This window comes from Ipomoea triloba, chromosome 15 (assembly GCF_003576645.1).
Source record: "Ipomoea triloba cultivar NCNSP0323 chromosome 15, ASM357664v1".
Taxonomy (NCBI): Eukaryota; Viridiplantae; Streptophyta; class Magnoliopsida; order Solanales; family Convolvulaceae; genus Ipomoea; species Ipomoea triloba.
The window spans coordinates 10717548-10742502 of record NC_044930.1 but is presented as its reverse complement, the minus strand read 5'-3'; the positions used below and the strand labels follow the sequence as shown (position 1 = coordinate 10742502).

The 24955-nt window shown below is 32.6% G+C and overlaps 1 protein-coding gene and 1 long non-coding RNA gene across 4 annotated transcripts; one reads left to right on the top strand and one right to left on the bottom strand.

Moving 5' to 3' along the window:
* Positions 1–1211: 1211 nt before the first annotated feature.
* LOC116005529 lies at positions 1212–2847 on the bottom strand. The gene is made up of 2 exons (XR_004094984.1): positions 2792–2847; positions 1212–1544 (listed from the first exon to the last, which is right to left on the bottom strand). It is a non-coding gene; the product is annotated as an uncharacterized LOC116005529 (long non-coding RNA).
* Positions 2848–10125: 7278 nt separating this feature from the next.
* Positions 10126–24477, top strand: LOC116006655 (TMV resistance protein N-like). Of its 3 annotated transcripts, XM_031247114.1 has the most exons (6): positions 10126–10260; positions 10499–11061; positions 15669–16776; positions 22089–22364; positions 22485–23276; positions 23775–24477. In XM_031247114.1, the coding sequence occupies exons 1-6, from the start codon at positions 10258–10260 to the stop codon at positions 24354–24356; spliced, it is 3324 nt and encodes a 1107-aa protein (XP_031102974.1). In that variant the 5' UTR covers positions 10126–10257; the 3' UTR covers positions 24357–24477. The 3 variants fall into 3 exon arrangements, with proteins under 3 accessions (XP_031102974.1, XP_031102975.1, XP_031102973.1); XM_031247115.1 differs by having other exon boundaries at positions 10133–11061; positions 24006–24477; XM_031247113.1 differs by having other exon boundaries at positions 10135–11061.
* The last annotated feature ends 478 nt before the right edge of the window (positions 24478–24955 follow it).

The following is a 24955-nucleotide window of genomic DNA, read 5'->3' as shown; positions in this document are numbered from 1 at the left end:
AAGAAAGCACTCTTTGCGACCAAAATTTTAGCTGGTCGAAAAAGTAGTCAGAAAATTGCTAATTTCCAGTAGTGATTGATCTTAGAATTTTTTTTTACTAAATATATATATATATATATATATATATATATATATTATTTTATTTATTTATTTATTTATTTATTTATTTATTTTTGTTATTGATAAAGCATGGTGTTAGTAGGCTTAATTAAACATATTCCTCCATAAAAATTAAGTATGTCCATTTTCTGCATGATGTTAGTAGGGTTATGGTGACCAAGTGCTAGTGTGTTAACAACTTGATATTGCGAGTTAACAAATTTGAACTTACAAGAATCTTCAAGTTCTTCTTGAGTTGATAAGGTTTGAACTTATAAAATTTTCATATGTTTTTTTATTTGCTGGCTAAACCACCTGTGGGTATCGGCACTTGTGTTTTTTAAGCTAGACTGCCTATAGGTACCAGAAGCTTATGAGAATATGATTGTTTTTTTGAATCTCTATAAAAATTTCTTTAAATGATTTCTCTCTCAGTGAATTGTAGTTTTGGTTTTTCTTTTTGAATAACATGTAGCATTGAAAAATATTTTGAAATTGGTGATAAATACAATGAGTTCAAATCGTCATTGGATGTATATTCAAATTAGAAATGGTCTTCTCACGGAGGAGTATTCGGATGGTCTTGAAACTTTCATCCAATTTGCTACTAGTCAAACATATCACACATGTATGTGGATGTTGTTGGTGGGTAAAGAAAAAACGTATTTATGGCTGAGGGACTAAGACATCCTCGTTTAGAATAGCTGTAGTTCATCTACTACTTCACAACTTCATCAAGATGCATTGAAGGAGATGGTGGCCCAACAGTTAGAGACCATGTGAGCTGAGATGCACGCTAAAATTCAAGATAAGATGTAGGCTCAACTACAAGCTTAGATGCATGCTCAACTATAAGTTGAAAGAACTCAAATGCATGCTCACATGCAAGCTTAGATTACAAATTTGATGGATGAGTTGCGTCACAACGGCATGCTATACTTGGTACTATTTCTAACGATGTAATTATGCTTATTCAAATGCTAAAAACCTAGGAGTTGATTAGATTATGCTTATTAATATATTTGGTACTGTTTCTCATGATGTAACGTTACATAATGCTATACTTTTGTTATTGTTATTGAGTTTGAATTTTTTAATATAATAAAAACAAATTAGCGACAAAATTTTCCGTCACTACATTTAGCGACGGATATTTAGCGATGCTATATTTACTGACGGAAATTGTAACACCCCACTTTTTCCACTACCGAAAATACGAGTATAATTAATTTTTTTTTTTTACAACAGCGGAAGCTTAAACAACAACTAAAAGGAAAAAGGGGTGTTATGCCACGTTCGAGTATCTCTCTTATACTCAAACGCACAGGCAAAACCTACTACCAAAATTACTATTACAATGGTGGAATTCCTAATGGTACAATAAAATCTTTATACAATGATTCACTCTCATGCCAAGTGCCATGCCAAATATTTCCTGCAAAACACTTATGGTAGAAACAAAGTCAGCACGACGGCTGGTAAGACATACTCTACCCCGTAAAACATTTTGCACATAGCACTTTGGAGCACATAAATTTCCACATAATAAATTTCAACCCCTTAACATGGCATTTTTAATCTCATCAATATAAATCATCTTTAATCCATTAGAAGTATATCTTGAGGAAATGATACACATTCAAATATGTATAAAAATACATACCAAAAATATCTATAAAATTTCCAGGAGATAAGGTCATTGCCTATTTCATAATCCAAAATCGTTCAACAACTATTTCCTCAAGATTCACCATATACAATCTTTATATCAATATTTCCATATAACAATTTCCTCAATACATATCATAATAATATCTTTATCTTAACTTTTCCATATAACAATTTCCTCAATATATATCATAATATCATCACTACTCAAAATTTCTTTAAACCAAAACTTATTCACCAATAGAGAGATTTCCAACTCTCAAAATAAATACCAAAGGAATAACTCCAATATCTCAAAATAACCACCAAATAGAGAGTATCCAAACTCTCACAATAACCACCAAAGATAATTCTTCAAATAATTGATTAAACTTTTCATATATCCAAAAATAGTTATTATATAAAATATCAAGGAGGAATGGATCCAAATGGAAAGTTTCAACTTCCAAACCAATACCAAACCAACCGGACGAATCCACGAACCGGTGGCCAAAACCAAATCCAAACCAACCGGACGAATCCACGAACCGGTGGCCAAAACCAAATAGAGAGATCTCAACTCTCATCATCATAATCATAATCATAATAATAATAGTCATAAAGGATAGTTCAAAACCTCCAAGTATCACCACCCTCCGGGACAAAATATATAAATAACCATATCCTTCAAAATATCATATCTTACATCTATAACCCAAAATTACTTATTCAATGTCATATCTTATGTCTATAACCTTCATATTCATAATATCCACATACCAATATTTTCCTTTTCATAATCCATATACCAATAATTTCATCACCAAATCTCTTCAACATCATAATTTCATTAGTTATCATAATCTCTATAAATCTAATGATTTCACTAACAATCACAAGAACAAACAATATGTATTCACATCAAATAATTTCATAAGACATGTACTCACATTTTCACAAAATCATTTAAACATAATATCACATAAGCACATATTAAATATTTTGATTTGGGGTAAAATAAATTTTGGATAGACATAAATCTTACCTATAACCAACTCTTCTACTTCACTTCCCCAATTCTTCTCCCACACATAGATGATTTCTCTCCTTACTTCTCCTGATTTTTCCTCACCACACAACCCCTCTATTTATAGGCAAAAGGGAAAGGAAGACAAATCTTGAAGAGAAAGACATATGGGATAAGAATGAAGAAACTTGGAGATCAAGTTTCTATTTAGATCATCTCCAAAAATTATTTTAATATTAGCATGTGGCTAGAAAGAATGACACTTGTCACAATGCTATGGTAAATCTTGAAGAATAAGACTTCCTTGCCAGTTTGGGATTAAATCAGATATAGTTACGGTAGAAAAATAATATAGGGACAATAGGGTGGCTGCCTAGGTTCTAGAAGAGACAAAATAAAATTAAAACATAGATGATATCAGTCAAATAATTGGTATCAAATTGAAGAATACATGTGCTGGCAGAAAGAAATTGGCAGAACACTGGATACGGATTAAAAATATTATTGGGAGTATTTGGTAAGGTATTTTGATACCATTTTCTTCAAATATGTAGTTAAGCAAGTCTAGAACCTACATATAAAATTTCATAGAAATATAAGGAGTAGAAGTATGCTTTTCGAATTTTTTTCCAAAACTAGTCCAGAGAGAAAAATTCTGGACAGCATACTGCCAAGGGCAAAAACGTAATTTTCTGTGTTTACTCAAATATCCAAATGACCAAAACTTTTTAAGGATATCAAGTACTATAGGTTGGGGTTCTAAAATAAAAATTTCAGGTAAAACGGAGTTCGGGAAGTATGTTTACCGAATAAATCTTTCGGACTGCGCCGAGCTGAAATTTTCTGAAAAATGAATAGTTAGAAACATTTTTGGCTAAAAGTCATTTTGTAACAAAAAAATGGTGAATAAATTTCGGGGTGTCACAGAAATGTTGGTCGATATTTTCTTGCAAATTTTGTCATCAAATCATCATGGAGAGGACAATAGCGACTGATATTTTTTGGTTTAGCGACAGATATTCCCGTCGCTAAATTTAACAACGAAATTAAAATTTGTCGCAAAGCTTTAGCGTCGGACCGATTTCGTCTCTAATAACCTTAACGACGGATTTTCTCCTTTCTAGCGATGGAAATATCCAATCGCTATTTCCACATTTTATTTGTAGTGATTTTAAAAAATTGTACAAGTTCACGTTCTTCAATTGAAGTTTGTGGCAACCCTAATTGAGTTGGTTGAGCAGTTGTCTTCGTAACAATAAAGTTTCAAGTTTGACTTCTTGTGAAAGCTGCTTATTTAATTTGTTTCCTTGCATAATTTCGGCTATCAGCAACGAATTTTCTCATAAATCAATAAAAATTTGGGCTCGTTGTTTGTAGAGATGTCAATCGGGCCAACATGTTCGGCTTTCAGGCTAGCCTTTTCGAGCTTATTGGGTTGGACGTATCACTTTTTTTTTTGGTTGGGTTCAAATGTTTTTACCTTAACCTTAAACCTCCTACTAATGAGTTTATTAGACAGACAAAACTAAAATTTGTGACATTTTAAAATTGTTATTCTAAACTTTTAATTTTAACAAATTAACACATTTTAAACACTAATAAATATAAATTATATTAAATTTAAACATCATTTAATGAATCTAATTAAATCTTTATTTGCCAAGCACCTTGTGCCCAAATGGCATGTAGTGGCCTCCCTCAAATGAAAGGTCATGAGTTCAAGTCTCAATGGAGGAGGTATTGAAATTGACTCTTTGTGTTTCAACAAGTTGAGAAAAGTATAAATGAATAGATACTACAATGTCATAGGGTCAATTGTATTAAAAAAAATTAAATCTCTATTTTCAAACTTCAACTCAAAAACATAATAGAAGAATGTATCAATGAATTTAAAATATAACAACACAAGTATGAAACATTTGTATTATACCTAATCAAATATTAATTAAAATAAAACAAGAGAAGCAAAGACATGTATTAATTCTCAACAAAAAATATGTTTATAATGACACTACACATTTATTAATTTATATCTTATAATAGATTTGAAAAAGCTAATTAACTCTGTAATGCCTAAACGATGTTACATGTTAGTATATCACTTTAACATTTTTAGTATAAGCTAACATATTTACACTAATAAATATAAACTTATATATCATTAAATTAATCTAAATCTCTATTTTTAATTTCCAACTAAAAATAATTAATATATTTACACTATAATAATATAATAATTATAATTAGTTTTTTAATTTTTATTATTTATTCTCATAAAAATGTTTCATTTTATAATAAATTTATTAATACATTTATTAATATTTTAATTAAAAATTAAATAAAAATTACTAAATATGAACTACAGATCGCTATATATTAAATAAAAACTAAATATATTTACACCCCTCTAGTTATTTGAGATCGCTATATGGTGGACCATGGTCCAATATAACTGTCATTTCTTTTAAGAAATAAGGGTGAAATAGGCCATTGAAGTGTACACAAAATTGCAATTGGACCACTAAACTCAAAAAAACTGCAATTAGGTCCTTATTATACTAACCAATATCATACAAATCTTTCAATTTTCCAGTTTTCCAAGTTATCATCCGGTTACCATGACAACTCGTTGCCACGTGGCATTTTAATTACCTTGTCTGTCGCTTTCTTCTTCGTTTCCTGCCTTCATCTGTCTCATCCTTGTCCCACATTGCGCTCCACAAGAACATCATGTTCTTCGAAGGCCAATGCTCCGGCAGACTCCCCCGGACCAACTTAACGCCTTCGGTGGAGGAAAGACTCCGCATTGCATGATGGAGCCACTGCTGCAAGAGCTACAGAACATTTATAAACTGCATTATTACCGGCTTTAGTTATTATTCGTCAGATTGATAGAACAATCTCGTTACAAATACTGTTGACCACTTTTCAGATAAACATTAAAGAAATAGATTCCTCATGTAGTGGTAAGTATTTGATTTAACAATATAATGATTTTTTCTTCTATAATTTATGAATTACAACTATGAGTTATTACATATGAAATAGGAAATTGAGCAAATTTTCTTTTATGTTTCATGATCATACAGATGTTGGCCTGGCCGGCAAAATTAAGCTAAGGCAGAGTAAACATTGTGACAACACAGTTCATGCAAATTCTCTGAACAAAAGCTTGAGCATGTTTGATGACAAATCTGCAAGATCTAGCTTTAATTTTGCAGTTGGACGAACAGATCGAGAAACATGGGCTTGAAACAGATGATTCATAGTTACCATCATCATCATTAACTCATCATATATATATACTTGAATAGGGTGATGGCCTCGTGTTGGAAAATCTAGCATGAAGGTTTGAGTTCAGAGCAGAAGGTGAGCCATGAATGAAACCAGAGGGATGATGATGAAGAAGAGGAAAACGATGGTGATGATGAAGCTGGCCGTGATTGCAGCTGCAACAGGCTTTTCTTGACTGTGAGTTTGGGGAGAAGACTTTGTAAAAGGCTAGGTTAACCTTAGCTTTCTTTGTATTTTTTATTTTTCGCAGTGTCTTTCATTGCAGGAATTGACATGAACGAAAGTGGAGGCATGAGAGGAGGAAGACCGAGTTTCCCTTTACGGCTTTACTTGACTTTCGGTGTCCGTGGGCAAAATTCCCACCTGAAAGGAAGACCAACTGATGCATCTCTATAGTATATTTCATAAGATCAGAGTTTCAAAAAATCTTACATATTGCTACTAACGACTAAAACGGAGACTTGGTATACTTCCTCCGCCCAAGGCATTGGGCGTCGGCCTTCGAAGTACAATGTGGTACAAGGACGAGAAAGAGGAAGGCCGGAAACGAAGAAGAAAGAGACGCGACAAGGTAATTAAAAATGCCACGTGGCAACGAGTTGTCATCCTAACCGGATGATAACTTGGAAAACTGGAAAATTGAAAGATTTGCATGATATTGGTTAGTATAATAAGGACCTAATTGCAGTTTTTTTGAGTTTAGTGGTCCAATTGCAATTTTGTGTGTCCTATTTCACCCTTATTCCTTCTTTTAATTAAAAGAAATGAGTGTCGTCCATGTACCAATTCAATGGCGTATGGTGAACTTGTAGTAAAATTAAAATTATACTTTACTGTTGCTATAATGAACATAGTATGTGTATAAAATAAAACTAAATAGTAGAACTTATACAAATATGTATATTATCAAATGAACCGGTAATATAATTAAAATGAAACTTTAGTGTTGCTATAATGAACCAATTATATGTATAAAATGAAACAGAATAGAAGAGTTCATACATATATGTATATTGTCAAATAAACATATTGTATAATTAAATGATACTTTAGTATTATGGCAAAAACTTGTGTGAGATCGTCTCACCATGAGACGGGTCGGGTCGGGTTGGATCAAGATGCAAATGTCATACTTATATGCTCAAATGTAATACGAATCATGAATAAAATTTTTGTTACTTATAAGGGTAAATGTAANCTTATATGCTCAAATGTAATACGAATCATGAATAAAATTTTTGTTACTTATAAGGGTAAATGTAATACTTTTAAGGGAAAATACAATACTTTTACATTTCGATTTAAAAGTATTACATTTTTCCTAAAAAGTATTATATTTGTCCTTATAAGTAAGGGGCACTTGTCAACATTACGTATTATGAAAAATATATTACATTTTCTCTTATAAGTAACAAAAGTTGTATTCTTGATTAGTGTTATATTTGAGCATATAAGTATGACATTTGCACATATAAGTATGACATTTGTATGGTACTTTGACCCGAACCGACCCGTCTCACGAATAAGAATTCGTGAGACGGTCTCACACAAGTGTGAGTATTATTATACATGAAACCATTGTGTGTATAAAATGAAACTGGATAACATATATGTATAAAATGTAGTTAAAATGATACTTAAAGTATTACTATAATGAAACTAGAATCAAAATTATAAACAGAGCTCATATAATGGTAATTTTTTTTTAGAATTAAAATTAAAGGACACCTTTTTACTTATTTATTTTCAATGCTACATGGAAATGATCCAAAATAAAAATTGCCAATTGTTTGTGGGTCTTCTATTGAAGGTTTCAACACATTGATTATTGTTTTTCAATCACCAATTGTTTTGTTATCGTAGACGGGGTCTACCATATGGATAGTGGCAAATTATTGTATGGATCATGGTCCCATAGTGTTATGTGAATCATAATAAAAAGTAAATTTTTAATATATTAAATATACATTATTTGTACTCAAAAAAAAAATATATATATATATATATATATATATATATATATATATATATATATATATATATATACATTGTTTATGTGCTAATGTATATTATAGTCCATTTTCATTTTTGGTCCTATTGTTATTGGGGCATTGCCAATTTTAGTCCACTTCATTATAGTCCATTTTCATGCTTTGGTCATCTACTTGACCCTTTGCAGTGGTTTTCCTTACACATTTTCATCCAATGAAGAGATCCAGCGAAAGCCATGTGAGCCACATTACAAAGTCATGGCTTTCGTCGGACCTTTTCATTGGATGAAAATGTCTAAGGAAAATTACTGCAAAGGGTTAAGGAGATTATCAAAGCATAGTAATAATAATAATTCATTCAAATAATAATACTAATAATAATAAGTATAATAATAATAATTAAAAATTCAAATAATAATAATAATAATAATTCTTTCAAAATAATAATAATAATAATAATAATAATAATTCTTTCAAATTTAAAAGAAAAAAAAAAGACAAAGAGAATGATAGGAGGGGGAAATTGTCTTTACATCAACAAATTGCCCCTTCTCTCCACCCCATGAATTGCAATTCCTCATTTGGAAGAAATTGTAATTCCATCCAACCAAACACTGTAGTTTGAAAATTTATTAAATTGCATTGCAATTCTCTCCAAAATACATCCAACCAAACAAGCCATTAATGCAACGTGCATAAAGCTCAACGCATTGTGCTTTGTGTACCACTATAATATATTAAATTGTTATTATACGTAGTATATATTACATTAAACATCTAAAGTTGAGTACAGTTGGATTTCTCCATTCTGAATATATACCCATTAATACGACACCCTTTTTTTTTTTTTGACCGGGAATTTTTCGCTGTCCATTGAAGAGAGTAATTTTAGAATTAAAAAAATCTAAAATGTTTGGGCGGGAAACCAAAAAATGTGATTGGCCAAAGAGTTATGGCTTTATTATATATATGGCTTTATTATATAATAATATAGAAGGATTAAAATTAAACATTGCTAATCTTTAGCCGCCCAACGTACCACATGTGGACACGTGTTCCATCGCGACCATTTCGATTGGATGTGTGTGAGCTTGGAAGTCAAGGTCTTTTTATAATAATAATAATAAGTCAAAAACTTGTGTGAGACCGTCTCACCATGAGACGAGTCGGGTCAAAATGTAAATGTAACACTTATATGCACAAATGTCATACTTATATGCTCAAATGTAATACTAATCATGAATAAAATTTTTGTTACTTATTAGAGTAAATGTAATACTTTTAAGGGAAAATACAATACTTTTACATTTCGATTTAAAAGTATTACATTTTTATTCAAAAGTATTATATTTGCTTTTATAAGTGAGAGACACTTGTCAACATTACTTATTATGAAAAATGTATTACTTTTTCTCTTATAAGTAACAAAAATTGTATTTTTGATTAGTGTTATATTTGAGCATATAAGTGTGAGATTTGCACATATAAGTATGACATTTGCATGTTGGTTTGACACGACCCGACCCGTCTCACGAATAAGGATCCGTGAGACGGTCTCACACAAGTGTGACCCTAATAATAATAATCTTCATTATAAACTAAATGGTATTAGTTCAGTTAGTTTTTTTTTTATCAAATCATTAGATTTTTTATCGAATCATTTAGTATACAAGAATTTATTACTTTCAGTTGTTTGATATATTATCGAATCAAATTACTCACTCTAATTATTTGATATATTGTCAAAGACTTTGTGGTAAAGGGCATAGGTCATCCTAGTAAAATCTTCATATATATATGTCCAAAGTCTAAAATGAAATGTGTGCTCAAATCCATGATTTAATTTGCCTTCAACGGTCCGGTCCTTCAATAATTGAATAGAATCTTCTTATCAAAATACTAGCAAATTAAAATTAAACATTGCTAATCTTTAGCCGCCCAACGTACCACATATGGACACGCGTTCGACCATTTCGATTGGATGTGTGTGACCTTGGCTTTTTATAATAATAATAATAATCATCATCATCATAAACTAAATGGTATTAGTTCGGTGGCAGCGGAACCTGAAGAAACCCAATGGGATAGTTTAAGTGGCAAATGAGCTCTCCTTGTGGGGAGTGTCTCTCGGAGCGAACGTGGAAGGACCCGGATTGTTAAACGTACGGAAAAAGACCCCGTGAATTTACCAAAAAAAAAATGGTATTAGTTCGGTTATTTTTTTTTTATCAAATCATTAGATTTTTTATGGAATCATTTAGTATACAAGAATTTATTACTTTCAGTTGTTTGATATTGAATCAAATTACTCACCCTAGTATTTGATATATTGTCAAAGACTTTGTGGTCAATGGACATACGTGATCCTAGTAAAATCTTCATATATATGTACCTAGCTCTCCCTTCTTTTTCACTTCTCCATCTCAAATATCAATTTCAGAGAAAAAGCTTAGCTACAACGTTTAACCCAATCCTCTTGTTTATGGCCACCACGGAAGTCAAAGCTGAGTCTTCCAATTCACAACCATCATTCCTTAACCATTCTCATTCACGGTGGGCTTATGATGTATTCTTAAGCTTTAGGGGAGATACACGAAGAACTTTCACGGATCATCTTTATCATTCATTAGATAAAGCTGGAGTCAACACATTTAGAGACGAGGAAGAAGTAAGAAAAGGCGAAACCCTTTCATCCGAATTTCGGAGAGCAATCCGGAGTTCAAGAATTTCAATTATTGTATTCTCAAAAGGATATGCTTCATCAAGGTGGTGCCTCGATGAATTGGTTGAAATACTTGAGTGCAAAGATATAAGAGAACAAATTGTTCTTCCTATTTTTTATGATGTTGACCCTTCTGAAATGCGCAAGCAAATCGGTGAGTTCGGGGAAGCTTTAGCAAGACATGAAGAACGTTACAGGGAAGAAAAGGTAAAGATTTGGAGAGAGGCTTTTACAAGAGTTGGAGAATTATCAGGATGGGATTTGCAGCAAGTCGCTAACGGGTAAAGTATTTCTTGCTTATTTATTAGTTGCTTTTGTTATGGTGTTTGTTACTATGCTTTCATTTTGTTGGTGCATAGCATTAGATTAGACTTTAAACAAGAGAAAATTAAAACAAGATCATTATTAATTCTAAAGGACTTTAAAAAATAATTTAGTAAAATTAGATTCTTTTTAAACCTATTTCTCAATAATTTTTAAATTTACTAGTCCAACTCTGAATTTTAGTTACCTTATTCTTCTCTCTATGTGTCATTGTAAATCTACTTTTTATCATTTCTAACCTCTCTTTGTATTCTTAATACTTCTCTTCCCGTACTTTATAAATTGAATTAATTATTAATAAAACTCTCTCTAAAAATTTATGTTCTCATCTTCAAGCCCCAATAAATATTCTACACACAGTCCATTACTTTATAGGTTGATAGCATGCTCTATTTAGGCTCTAGATGAATCGTAGCCATTCTTTAAGTTAAAAATTGGGTCGATCAGAATTCTTCTATTTTATTTATGCTCATCTCACCTTTGTCCAATGAAATTATGTACGATGTACCCTCAACTATCATATCAATGGAAGTATAGAGTTCTGGGAAAGTAATTTTTTTCTATCATATCAATAGAAGTATAGAGTTCTGGGAAAGTAAATTTTTTCTTTTGTGAGCAAGTAATCTATAATTTTTTTTTACACACCAAGCGTTGACTGCTAATTAATTGTTTTTACATCTAATGGTTGAATTCCTTAAGCAACACTATCCTTTAACTTTCTTATTTTTTAAACAATTACAACAAGTTAGTATAAATTACAATGGTATACCATGACCATGGTTAATATTGTATTGTGAATTCTGATATAAAAATTATGTATAAATTAATATGTTTTGTACCTACAGTTAATAATTTCTGTACCTGAAAATAAATTGAAGGCAGATAACATAATTATTACTAACATATAACATGATAACTACATACATATATATTGTTAAATGTAGGTAGAGAATATGTTCATTGCATACACATCAGATGTTGGTTAACATGTTATGTGTTTGCATTTAACATATTTTCTATGTACAGTTAACAGTTTATGTGTCTGTAGTTATCATGTGATGGCTCTGTTATTTCCATGTGATGTAACTTCAATTTGTTTACAAGTATAGAAACGGTTAACTCAGATATAGAAATGTATAACTGCATGTACAAAATCTTAAGGTCATTTTTAGATTAGGGTCCACAATACAAGATAAACTTTGGTACATGATATAATTTGCCTATAAAGTAGGCAAATTATTGTGTAGACCGCGGTCTAAACGACGACGTTTTGATGTTAAAAAAATTCTTTTCTCCACATGCATGTTAGAATAATAAATATTTTGAGGTAAGATAATGTATTTTATAAATTAGAATAATATGTATTTTATGTGTTAGAATAATGTACTTTATATGTGTTAGAATAATGAAATTTCTGGGGTAAAATAATAAATTTTATGAGTTAAAATAATATATTTTATCTGTTAGAATTAATAATATATTTTATTAGTTGTAATAATATATTTTATATGTTTTTGTACTATGGTCAGCGCAGCTGTGTGAATCACGTTCCGCACAATAACGATGGTACAAAGTATTAACCAATAAAAAATTATCAAATGAAGTTTTAATTTCTTCAATGGTGCGTCTCGTGAACTCTTGACCCAATCCAGATTAGAATAAAATGTTTTTGGTGGGAAAATTATATTGTAGACCATGAATCAATATTCAGTTCATATAAAAGTTCATTTTATATGTACTAAATGTTAATTATTTGATAATATACATATACTAAATAAAGAATATTTAATACACAAATAATGAATCTTAAAAGATAAATATTCAATATATTAAAAATAAATTTTATGTCAGTAATCCACCTTACAAAGTGGACCATGAAATGGTATAATGATTGCTTTGATGGGTGTCTCAATAGTATTAGTTCAAATTTTATTAGCATCACATTTCAAAGTTCTTAAAATATTATAATGTATTTGTACCAATGTGAACTTTTTTTTTAATGGGAAACAAAAGATTTTAAAATTTTTCAAAACTTTATGAGTATAATTTAAGAATCAATTTCTTATTTACATATTATTAATTTTGAACATATTAATAATATATAAAATTCATCTTATCAACTACGAGAATCTAAATTCACTTTTATCTAACCCAAATTGAAAGTGAACTATACTCCAATTATTATCTCAAAGCGACCACTTAAAATTTCAATTTTACTAAATTTTTTCAACAAAAAAATACCTTATTCAAAAAATATAATTCATTTCTCTTTGTGTTGGGCGTCAGTCGAGTTAAGTCCTTACTTGATTTGAGACATGACGTTGTTTTACCATGAAAAGATGTGGTTAAATGACTAATGTCCATAACTTTAATTTGTCCTTCCTTGATTTATTTCACTCTATTATTTCACTTACTTATCGCCAATTGATTTTAAAAAGATATGACAACGACATAACCAAATAACTACTCCATGGTTATTCATGCTTGACCTATTGAGAAGAAGTAAGCATAATGCAGTGTTGAGATCTCACTTTGTCCTTCCTTGGTTTATTTCACTCCATTTTTAGAAATTAAAATACTTTTATTAGTCACATAAAAAAAAACCTAAAATTGAACAAAATTGAATAGAATATTTGGATAGATTGTTTAAGTTGATACTTGAAGACACAAAGAAAAAAATAATAATATAAAATTCATCATATCTCTTTAACAACAATAAAACTTGTGAATTAATTGACTAAATGATGACACAAATTAAAATCACAATTATATAAACTAGACTCAATATTTTATAATATATATTAGATCATTTTATAATTTTTTTTGAATGCTACTGACTCTATTACATTGTAGTATCTATTCATCTATACTTTCTCAACCTATTGTAGATCATTTTATAATTTAACAATGACAAAAAGACCATCTCAAGAATGAGTCTATTCTGTAAGACGGGTTGAGTTCTTCATAAATATTGTATAGTTTCTCATAAGTATTACACTACTACCCCTCATAAGCATGCAACAAACAATATATTTATCCATTATTAGTGCGTAAATATTGCACTTTTCATCATAAGTAACAATCAATCAATTTATCCCGATTTAATATTACACATTTTCTCAAAAGTAACCATTCAACTCCTAAATATTAAATTTTGATTTTAAAATTAATACATTTTTTCTAAAAAGTATCACATTTTTTCACATATTTTTACAATTTCTTCCTCATAAGTAACAATCAATATATTCTTAATTTGTATTACAACTATAAGGATTATATTTCTGTCTAGACCCAACCTATCTCATAAATATCTGAATAAAAGTTTATGAGAAGGCTTCACAACAGAATTTTCCTTTAACAATATACTCCAAACATTCATATTAAAAATCTAGAACGAATGAAACCAATCATCACAACTGAACTTAAGAGATTAAATAGTCTATTGAATTTTATAAAATAATCATAAATTTAGACAAGAATATATTTTTATCCTCCAATTATACTATGGTACATACTTTAATCCATGAGTTATATGTGTGACTATATTTAACCCTTAAGTTGTACGCATACCGTTGATTTTAGCATCTGAATTATCAAATCAGTCATCTCATAAAGTGACATTGGTGACAGAAAGTTCCAATAGACTAAAATCGCCGTTTTACACATAACTTAAGAATTAAGAGTCACACTTGTGTGAGACCGTCTCACGGATCCTTATTCGTGAGACGGGTCGGGTCGGGTCAAGGCACCATGCAAATGTCACACTTATATGTGCAAATTTCATACTTATATGTGCAAATGTCATACTTATATACTCAGAATACAATTTTTGTTACTTATTAGAGAAAAAGTAATACATTTTTCATAATAAGTAATATTGACAAGTGCCCCTCACTTATAAGGACAAATATAATACTTTTGTGGAAAAATGTAATACTTTTAAATCGAAATGTAAAAGTATTGTATTTTCCCTTAAAAGTATTACATTTACCCTTATAAGTAACAAAAATTGTATTCCTTATTAGTATTACATTTGAGCATATAAGTATGACATTTGTACATATAAGTGTTACATTTGCATCTTGACCCGACCCGACCCGACACATCTCATGGTGAGACGGTCTCACACAAGTTTTTGCCAAGAATTAAAAGATGATCACGCATCTCCAAAATTTTAACAAATCCTACCAAAAATTAGAATTCCAAAATTACATGCACAAGAACATTATTCATGCATCAAATTAAACCACATTTCAAGATGGCTAATAAAAAACATTAAACCGAAGCTCGTGATAAATACACACTAGTTTATCCTAAGACTTGTTAATTTGTTATTCATAAAGGTTACGATTTAAATATCATAAAATAAATATTATAATATAACATATTTTGAATGAAAAGTTTAATATTGAATGAGTTCAACCTCATAGAGCACATTATTGACCACTCAACCTATTTTTGGACTATTTAGCAATTCAGAATATAATTTTGATGTTTTCTTTTGTTTGCAAATATATTTCCAAAACTCAATAATGATGTTTCATTTTACATCAAATATTTATAGGTATGAAACAAAATTTATTGATGCAATTATCAGAGAGGTATTGTCAATTGTAGAGCGAGTGCCGATGTTTGTTGCCAAGTATCCAGTAGGATTGGTCTCCCGCATTAAACACATTGTTCGATTAATGTGTAATGATATTGGAGATGATGTTCAGTTGATAGGAATCTACGGTATGGGAGGTATTGGGAAAACAACACTGGTCAAAGCAGTTTATAATAAGGTTTTTGAATACTTTGACAGTAGTTGTTTTCTTGAAATAAGATCAAGTGTTTTGGGTCAACATAATAACAAGATAATTGCATTACAACAAGAACTTCTTAGGCAGCTGCTATCAAAGGAGATCAAAGTTAGCAATGTTGATCAAGGAATCATGTTGATCAAAAAGATGCTTCATGCAAGAAAATCCCTCATTGTACTTGATGATTTGGAAGATCTGGATGAACTAGATGCTTTAGTTGGAGAAAGAAATTGGTTTGGTGCAGGGAGTAAAGTTATTTTGACAACCAGAGACAAGCACATACTAAAAGATTTGAAAGGAGAGGAGTGCTATATGGTTAAAGAATTGAATGAAGAGGATTCTTTGCAACTCTTTAGTCTACACACTTTTAAATTATCAGAACCCCCAAAAGATTACACAAAGCTTTCAAAGGATATAGTAAGATACTGTGAAGGGCTTCCCTTAGCTCTTCAAGTGTTGGGGGCTCATTTGTCTGACAAACAAAAAGAAGATTGGAGAAGTGCCCTTGAGAGGTTGAAGAAAATTCCTTCTAATAAGGTTCATGAAAAGCTTAAAATCAGCTTTGATGGACTTCCTAGCCAATTTACTAAGGATGTTTTCCTTGATATGGCTTGTTGTTTCCCTGGAGAAATTCACAAAAACATTGCTATTAGCTTACTTGAGGTCCCTGGGTACTTCCCAGACTTGGAAATTCAAGATTTGATTCACAAGTCATTGATATCCATAGATAAATTTGATAATCTAAGGATGCACAGCTTAATTCGTGAAATGGGAAGGCAAATTGTTCATTCAGAATCACCAAACAATCCAGGTGAGCAAAGTAGATTATGCTGTCCTAATGACATTCGTGAAGTTCTTCTAAACCACACGGTAATTTCTCCTCTTTTACTTTCTATTTCAATTCTGTGTTAGATTATATTGGCTTTTCCCAAAATTTTTTATTTATTTTTAAAAAAATTGTTATTACAAAAATTAAAAGACAAGAAGAATCTTATATTATGCACAAACTAATTGCATTGCATATGAACATATATATATATATATATATATATATATATATATATATATATATATGATGATTTATTGGGTCTGGGTACTAATTACTACTGCAGTTATTGGGGATTGAACCCAAATTTTTGTGTAGAAAGTTAGGGAAATTGACCACGTACCAATTAAGCTAGGAAGATTATAGTGAAGCAAAGAATGATGTCTAAAGGAGAAACATGAGGCACCTTATATAGTGTTGAATACATTTTCATGACTTGACAAGTGTGTGTTCTTCATTGACATTTTGTCTTAGCCATACATGTGTAACATCTTCATCCCCCACTACTTGCTACATCGTCCTTCATGTGAATATCTATATATAGTTTGCTACCTCTTTATACACAATAGCTTGGCTGGTTGTGGGTTTGAACCCAACTCATTGCACCTTTTTATATTTTGCTCACTTTCCTTCTCCCATCTTTTAATCCCATCAAGACCCATCCTTCACGCTTCTTGGACCAAGACCTTCCCAATAAAGAAAAATACTTGATGTACTCCTAAAATCTCTCTCAATATTTACTCCCACTTGTGTTAAATTTGATTGGAGGAAGAAAAAAATGAATGGACAAATATCAGGCCCCCCTACATACTAAATTGGGCAATCAAAGAATGCCAAATCATAGGGAGTATAAAATGGGAGTACAAATTGGAAGTACATGTAGAATTACTCCCCAATAAAATGGGTCTTGGGGTCAATGGTCCCATCAATAGTATCTCACTTTATTTGATTGCCTTTGATGAGCTAAGAAAATATAGACAATCTCAAACTTCTTCACATCTTGACCCCTAGATTCCTGCGCGGAAAGGTTTTTCACTCTTTTCGATAGTTTGGACCCTGTCGTCTTCCCCTCATGTGTTTTGTTAGAACGACATAGCTCTTACGCGTTACTTGCTAGAAAAAGAAAGGGATTTTTTTATGCCGCCTTCCCTTTGTACAGGCTTATTGAGCCTCCCTCTTTACATGTGGACCGGTCCGAAGCGACTACCTTCTTTGTTTTTTTTTTTTCTTAAGGCATGGTGCCTCCTTGGGTTGCCTTCTATAATTACAAGCCCACCAATGATGATTTTCGGCCGCCTTCCCTACATGCAAGACGATGAGCCGCCTTCTTTGCTTGTAGGTTCCTTGGGTCTCCTTCCCTACAAGAGGACCCGTATGACTTTATTTTTCCTCTCATTTTTCTTCTCATTTGTTTTCTTGAGGCGCGTTGTCTCCTATCATTTTTCTTTTGAGGCACGATGCCTCACTAGGCTACCTTCCCTACTTGCGGACCCAATGAAGATGATTTTTGGCCACTTTCCCTACATGCAGGCCGATGAACCACTTTCCATGCTTATAGGCTCCTTGGAACTACTTCTCTACATGCAAGCCTAGAAAAAGATTATTGGACGATTTCCCTACGTGTAGGCTGTTGAGCGACATTCCCTTCTTTTTGTTGTTATTTCTTTCGTGCTTGATAAGGAAAATTAAAAAAAATGCTTTAATTACCTTCTCAGGCTACCTACCCAGCATCTAAGCCAAACTATAGTTTTATTTTCCTCTTAGGTTATTTTCTCTACCTTGCAAACCCATCATTGAAGATAAAACTAGTAACATAAAAAGTGTTTAATTTCTATTACCTCCTTGGGCTACCAACACAATCCAATAGCCCATTTGGGGCAAATTATGCTATTAACCCGGGTCCACCTTGCAAGGTGGACTCGGGACTATGTTCATAATTTTAGAACTCTATGCTCACAATTTTATAACTCTATATTAACAATTTTAGAACTCTACATTCAGAGTTTTGTAACACTATATTCAACAGTATAACACAATTTGGCTTCATGGTAATGACGTCAAAGGTATCAATGATGTAGGCATCGGTGGGTGTAATCTCAGAGGCCCACTTGGAATGAGGGGTTTGGCTTCAAGGCGACCCTCCTTCTTGATTCAGGGTACCTCACTGCTGGTTGATCTTGTTTCCTCACTCAACTTTGGTGGTTCCTCAATTCGAGGCCTCTTGGATGACCCTTCCTCCTCTTGTCCTTTGGTCTGGTTTTCTTTGTTGGCCTCAACATATCAATCAACCTTGATCATTAAGCTGACCTACGTGTTCTGGGTTTTGCGTCTAAAACTTTTGTATAAATCTCCATCCCTTAACGCTTCTATAAACATGGTGATTTCAGACTTGTTGTCCATCGCGTCCACCAACGAGCTAGGAAATTAGTAAGAGTCTCGCCAGTTTTTTACTTCATGAAAGCTAGGTAGGTGAAGTGCTTTCTGGTTTTTCAGCCCCTCATAAAATTAGTAGCGAATCTCACTGCCAAGCCGTGGAAGAAGTTGATAGACACCCTCCCCCCATCCCCCTTGTCAGGCTCGTGAACCATCACTGAGCTAATCATTTTGGGGTTGAAAAGAAAGCTTGTCACATGAAAACTTTAGTGGATCCCATTAACATCGTGATGATTTGGTAGGTTATGATATACCTATGCCCCCCCTAATCTATCGAATGTTCCTTCCACCAAACTAGTTCCTCAATTTTAGAGTTTGTCTTGCCGAGCTAATCATTTTGGGGTTGAAAAGAAAGCTTGTCACATGACAACTTTATTAGATCCCATTAACATCGTGGTGACTTAATTGGTAGGTTATGATATACCTATGCCCCCCCTAATCTATCGAATGTTCCTTCCACCAAACTAGTTCCTCAATTTTAGAGTTTGTCTTGCCGGCCCACCCCTCGGGAAAAGTTACTCGGGTTTCGTTGTGTGCATTGAAAATTTGTGGGCCCCTAACAGTCATGATACGATCAGTGTTGTCATCTACAGCTTCTTCAATGGAGGTTCTGACTTTTCCCTTAGAGATCCCCTCATCTTACCCCAAGTCGCGGCCTAAGGCCGCCCATTGTGCTAACCTCCTAGCTTGTAGAGTGTTGAGTCGGGAAGGAAGAAGATTTCCTTAAGTGTTTAGATCGGTGGCAAACTACTTTATCGTGCTAGGCTATGCCTCCCACTGTTGTTGGGTAGCCCATTTGGTAATGACGTTAGCTATTCTATAGCTAACGGCTAGACGCTAGGTCCAACCCCTAGGGAGTCCATTGTTGGTCCCGCCGATGGTAGTGTTTCTCCGATGGCTATGGTGCTAGTTGGACCTCTTGTGTTCTCCAGGTGGGGAACCGACCCTCGCACACTGGATGGACCCTCACCTTTTCAGCTTAGGTGTTCCCGTGGGTCTAGGGAATGTTCGCTTTGTGGCTTAGGCATTTTGACATATCTCGGATTTGATTGCGTAAAGAGAAACCAATAAGATTCGAACTTGCACCCTATAGGATAATAACACAAGCAGCAACCACCCGAGTTACTTAGATCTCTTATACCAGAAGGCAGGATGCTCTACTTACATATGTGAAGATCGCTGACATCCAGATAGTCGAGGTACACATATGTGGCTAAGAATGAAGGCAAACCAGAGCCATACATTTGTCAAGCATTTGGAAGGCTTTCAACACGTACTATATAAGGGGGTTTGATGTTTACCTTTAATTTAGACATGACCCCTTAGACCATTACAACATTCATATGGCTTAGTGGCTTGTGGTTTTAACTTTCAACGCGAACACCATGGTTTGTTTGACTCCCACTAGCTACACTATTATTCCGTAGTCTTTTCTAGCTTATTATTTGGGCTAACGCCTTGCATTATTCATTTATTGTTTGGGTCATTATCTCAAGCATTGTACATACTCTTTGAGTCTAGCATCCCGAGCCATAAAACTACTATTTTCCTATCCCGTTCTCTACTTCCATACCTGATTTATGGTAGACCTGGCCTCGCCAAAACCACCATATGAATTTATTTTCAGGTGAGAACATCTCTTAGCGTGAGAACATGTAGACTTCTTCAGTAATGCACGATAAGTTCTACATTAATGCACAATAAGTTCTACATTAATGCACAATAGCTACTCCAGCTCCGTAACTACTACATGAATGCAGTTCATGTGGTAGTCATGGAGTTGGAGTAGTTATTGTGCATTCATGAAGAACTTACAATGCATTACTGAAAAAGTCTGCATGTTCTTACGTTAAGAGGTACTCTCACTTGAATGAGACATATATATATATATATTACTCAAGAAGTCACAATATATACATTTTAAATCACGTCTATGTTTCACTTAATCTGCAAGTTGAACTCTATCATAATAAATAATTAAAAGTTAATGCCCAATTTGGTCCCTCGACTATTAGGATTTTATCATTTTGATCCTTGACTACTAAAGTTGCTCAATTTAGTCCCTAATTATGCAATTTTTACCTAATTTGGCCCATCGACTATTAGGATTTTACAACTTTGGTCTTCGACTATCAAAATTGCTCAATTTAGTCTCTAACTACGCAATTTTTACCTAAAATGATCCCTCGACTATTATGAGTTCAGCACTTTGACCCTCGACTCTCCAAAAAGAACCCCAAATCCAGACTAAACTTACATTTTAGGTTAGCATTATATTTGCATACTTGGGGACTACATTGAGCAACTTTCGTAGTTGAAAACCAAAGTGGTGAAATCATAATAGTTGAGGGGCCATTTTAGGTAAGAATTGCATAGTTAGAGACTAAATTGAGCGACTTTAGTACTCAAGAACTGAAGTGGTGAAATCCTAATTGTCGAGGGATCATTTTAGATAAAAATCGCTTAGATAGGGACTAAATTGAGCAACTTTAATAGTTGAGAACCAAAGTGGTGAAACTCCAATAATCGATGGACCAAATTGGGTATTATCTCAATAATTAAATACCACATTCAGTGATGGTGAATTCCTTCTACGGATTTATTTTGATGTTTATTTTATTTTATTTTATTTTTTAATTGAGGGGATGGATAAAGATTTATTTCATTTTCAGTGAAGCAGTGACCAAATAATAAATTATCATTACATGGAAATTTTTATGGTGTTGCATATATATACTTGATAAAGTTGTATCATGTACTTATTATTTTCTAATTTAATGATATAACGGATAGTGGATACAAGTTCGTCAAGTACCTTCTAATTAAATACATTATTTATGTTGGTGATGAATCCATAAAATTTTTCCGTATTGTGTGTAACAATACTTTTATGTATCTATAACCATGTTACTTAAATGTGTAGGGTACGGCAAAAGTTGAAGGAATAGTGCTAGATGAGTACTCAATTCAAAATATGAGTGTTGACACGAAAGTATTTAAAAATATGATGAATCTAAGAATGCTCCGAATAAATAATTTACAGTTGCATGGAAGTTTTAAATATTTATCCAGGAAGTTGAGATGGTTGCAATTGAACTATTATCGTTCAAAATATATACCATCTGATTTTCGTTCTGAAAATCTTGTTATTCTTAGCATAGAGAATAGCAGCATTGAAGAATTTCGAGCTCCTTTGAAGGTAAATATTTTATTAGAATTACATTTTTTTCTTGGAATTTTCTTAGTACTTGCATTATGGGAGAAAAATTCCTAATTAGAATTTATTTGTTTTATTTTTTCTTGAAAAAAATTCAAACAGTACTTTCCATCTATGAAGTGTCTGAGTTTTAGTGGTTCCAAACATCTTACAAGAACTCCTAACTTCATTGGTGCACAACTTCTGGAGTGGTTATCATTTTATGGATGCTCGAGATTGGTAGATGTGCATTCTTCAATTGGAGACTTGGGGAAACTAAATGTGGTACTTTTTGATTTATGTGGCAAATTGAAGAAGCTTCCAAAGAGTTTGTTCGGGTTGAAATCATTGAACACATTAAGTGTAGATTCTTGCCCAAAATTAAGGTTGCCTGAAGAACTGGGAGGATTAACATCTCTAAACACGTTATATGCAAGTGACTTCTCAGATATCACGAGTTCTAGTACTTTATATCTCCCTACTTCTTTGACAAGTTTATGCTCCTTGAGCATATTAGAAATTGGAGGTCGCAATCGAGTAGAGTCACATATTGCTATTGGTTTGGAGAGTTTATCCTCACTAAAATTCCTTGAACTAAGCGGGAGCGACTTTCATTGTTTGCCATTCAACCTTTGCCAGTTCTCTAGACTAGAATGTATCCAATTGGATTTCTGCAATAACATTGAAATGCTGCCACCACTTCCTACTAGTCTTAAGATTCTTCGTGCACGTCTCTGTGGGTCATTAGCAAAACTACCAAACTTGTCAAATTTGAAATGGTTAAAGGAGCTGGATCTTTTTGGTTGCAAAAAGCTGGTAGAGGTTGATGGTTTGGACAATCTTGATTCTATAGAAGAGATCAGTTTAATGAACTGTAATCATGTCAAAAATCCTTTTACAGAAAGCTTCTTTAAGGTACCCCCTCTCTCTCTCTCTCTCCTTCCCTTCTATTTTTAATCAGGTTATTTACTTGAATGGGCAAATATCAAATGGAGTGGACAAAAATGAACAATTTTTAAAACTTGGACATTTTTAGACAAAACTCCTTTGGGACTTGCTTTTGTTGTAAACACAAGTCGCAAAGGAGTTTCTTCAATTTCATTCTTAAAATCATTTTTTAGCGTGAAATAAGAGAACTGCGTTTATATGACAAACGCAAGTACAACTTGCGTTTCTCGTATTTTACACTTACAAATTACACTAAATAAAATGATTTTAAGAAATTGAAGAAACTCCTTTTGGACTTGCGTTTCTGACGACAAACGCAAGCCCAAAAGGAGTTTTGCCTAAAAATATCAAAGTTTTAAAATTTTTCCATCTTTATCCACTCCACTTAGTTTTTTCCATTCAAGTCAATAACCCAATTACCCTTCATTAAAGTCACACATGGTTTAATTTATTATATTGCTACAGCGGCAAACTGAACTTCTTGAGAACTTGAAACTCAAAGTAGCCTTTTCTGAGAATGAGATTCCAAGTTGGTTTAGCTTTCAGGAGGTGGGATCTTCCATATCTTTTCAATTGCCATTATACAAGAGGCATGATAGTAAACTGGAAATTCTAGTGTTGATCCTTTGGCTAGTGTGGGAACCAACTTCCAAGTATCGACACTATTTTAACAGTGATTTTACTGATTTACTTCAGTGCCAGTGTCACAATAATAATGGAAGTTGCATGCGAAAACCCAATGGAGCAACTTCTTCAACATGCTATCTTACATTGGATCGCCTTGCATCGCTAGGAATGGTTGACAAGAGAGAAATAGAAGGCGCAAAAAATTTGAAAATTGATTTGATTGATGTTGATGATGCCATTTCAGTGAAGAAAGTAGGAGTGCATGCATTATATGTCACTAATGCAGATTTTGAGGGTGATGATTTACTAATTAAAACTTCTGAAAAGTATGCATATCTTCATATTAAAAGACATGGCATTGGCAATGCGGGAAGAGTCTTCAGAGAATCCTTAGTCCGCTATAGGAGCTATTTTAGTTAGATTATGTCATGGTCCCTTTGAGGTTATTTATCTTCTATTATTTGGAGCATTGTTTTTAATCTCTATATAAAGAAAGAGTAATAGAGATTTGCTAAATTCTTATATTGTTCTTTTTTATGCTTATTTTTTTGAAAGCCAAGACAACGACAAATTATATTAATGAATAAGGTGATGAATACACATAGAAGGGGCGGACTTCCAAATTGTAGCATCACTAACCGCACCAACTGTCGTGACTAGCACATGAGTTAAGATTAGTTGATGTAGGATGAAACAAGAGAAAAAGAGCAATTGAAGATGAGATAACAAAACTCAAGATAATTTTTTATAAAATATTCAATCTCCCATCAGAAGTTTACAGAGGAGGTTTTATAGATAGACTTACTGGAAGAAAGCAAGAGAAATAACTGCTAGAAAGTTGGGAAGGGTAAACATCACATAGAAAATAAAAGTGGATGGGAAAAAGAAATAAACAGTAAATACAAAACACATGCATGTGAATTGTGGCCATCATAATGAAGATGTAAATGTGTTATGCATGCCATCATTCTCCCCCACCAGATGAAGAACTCGACCTCGAGTTAACAGTGTCTAGATAC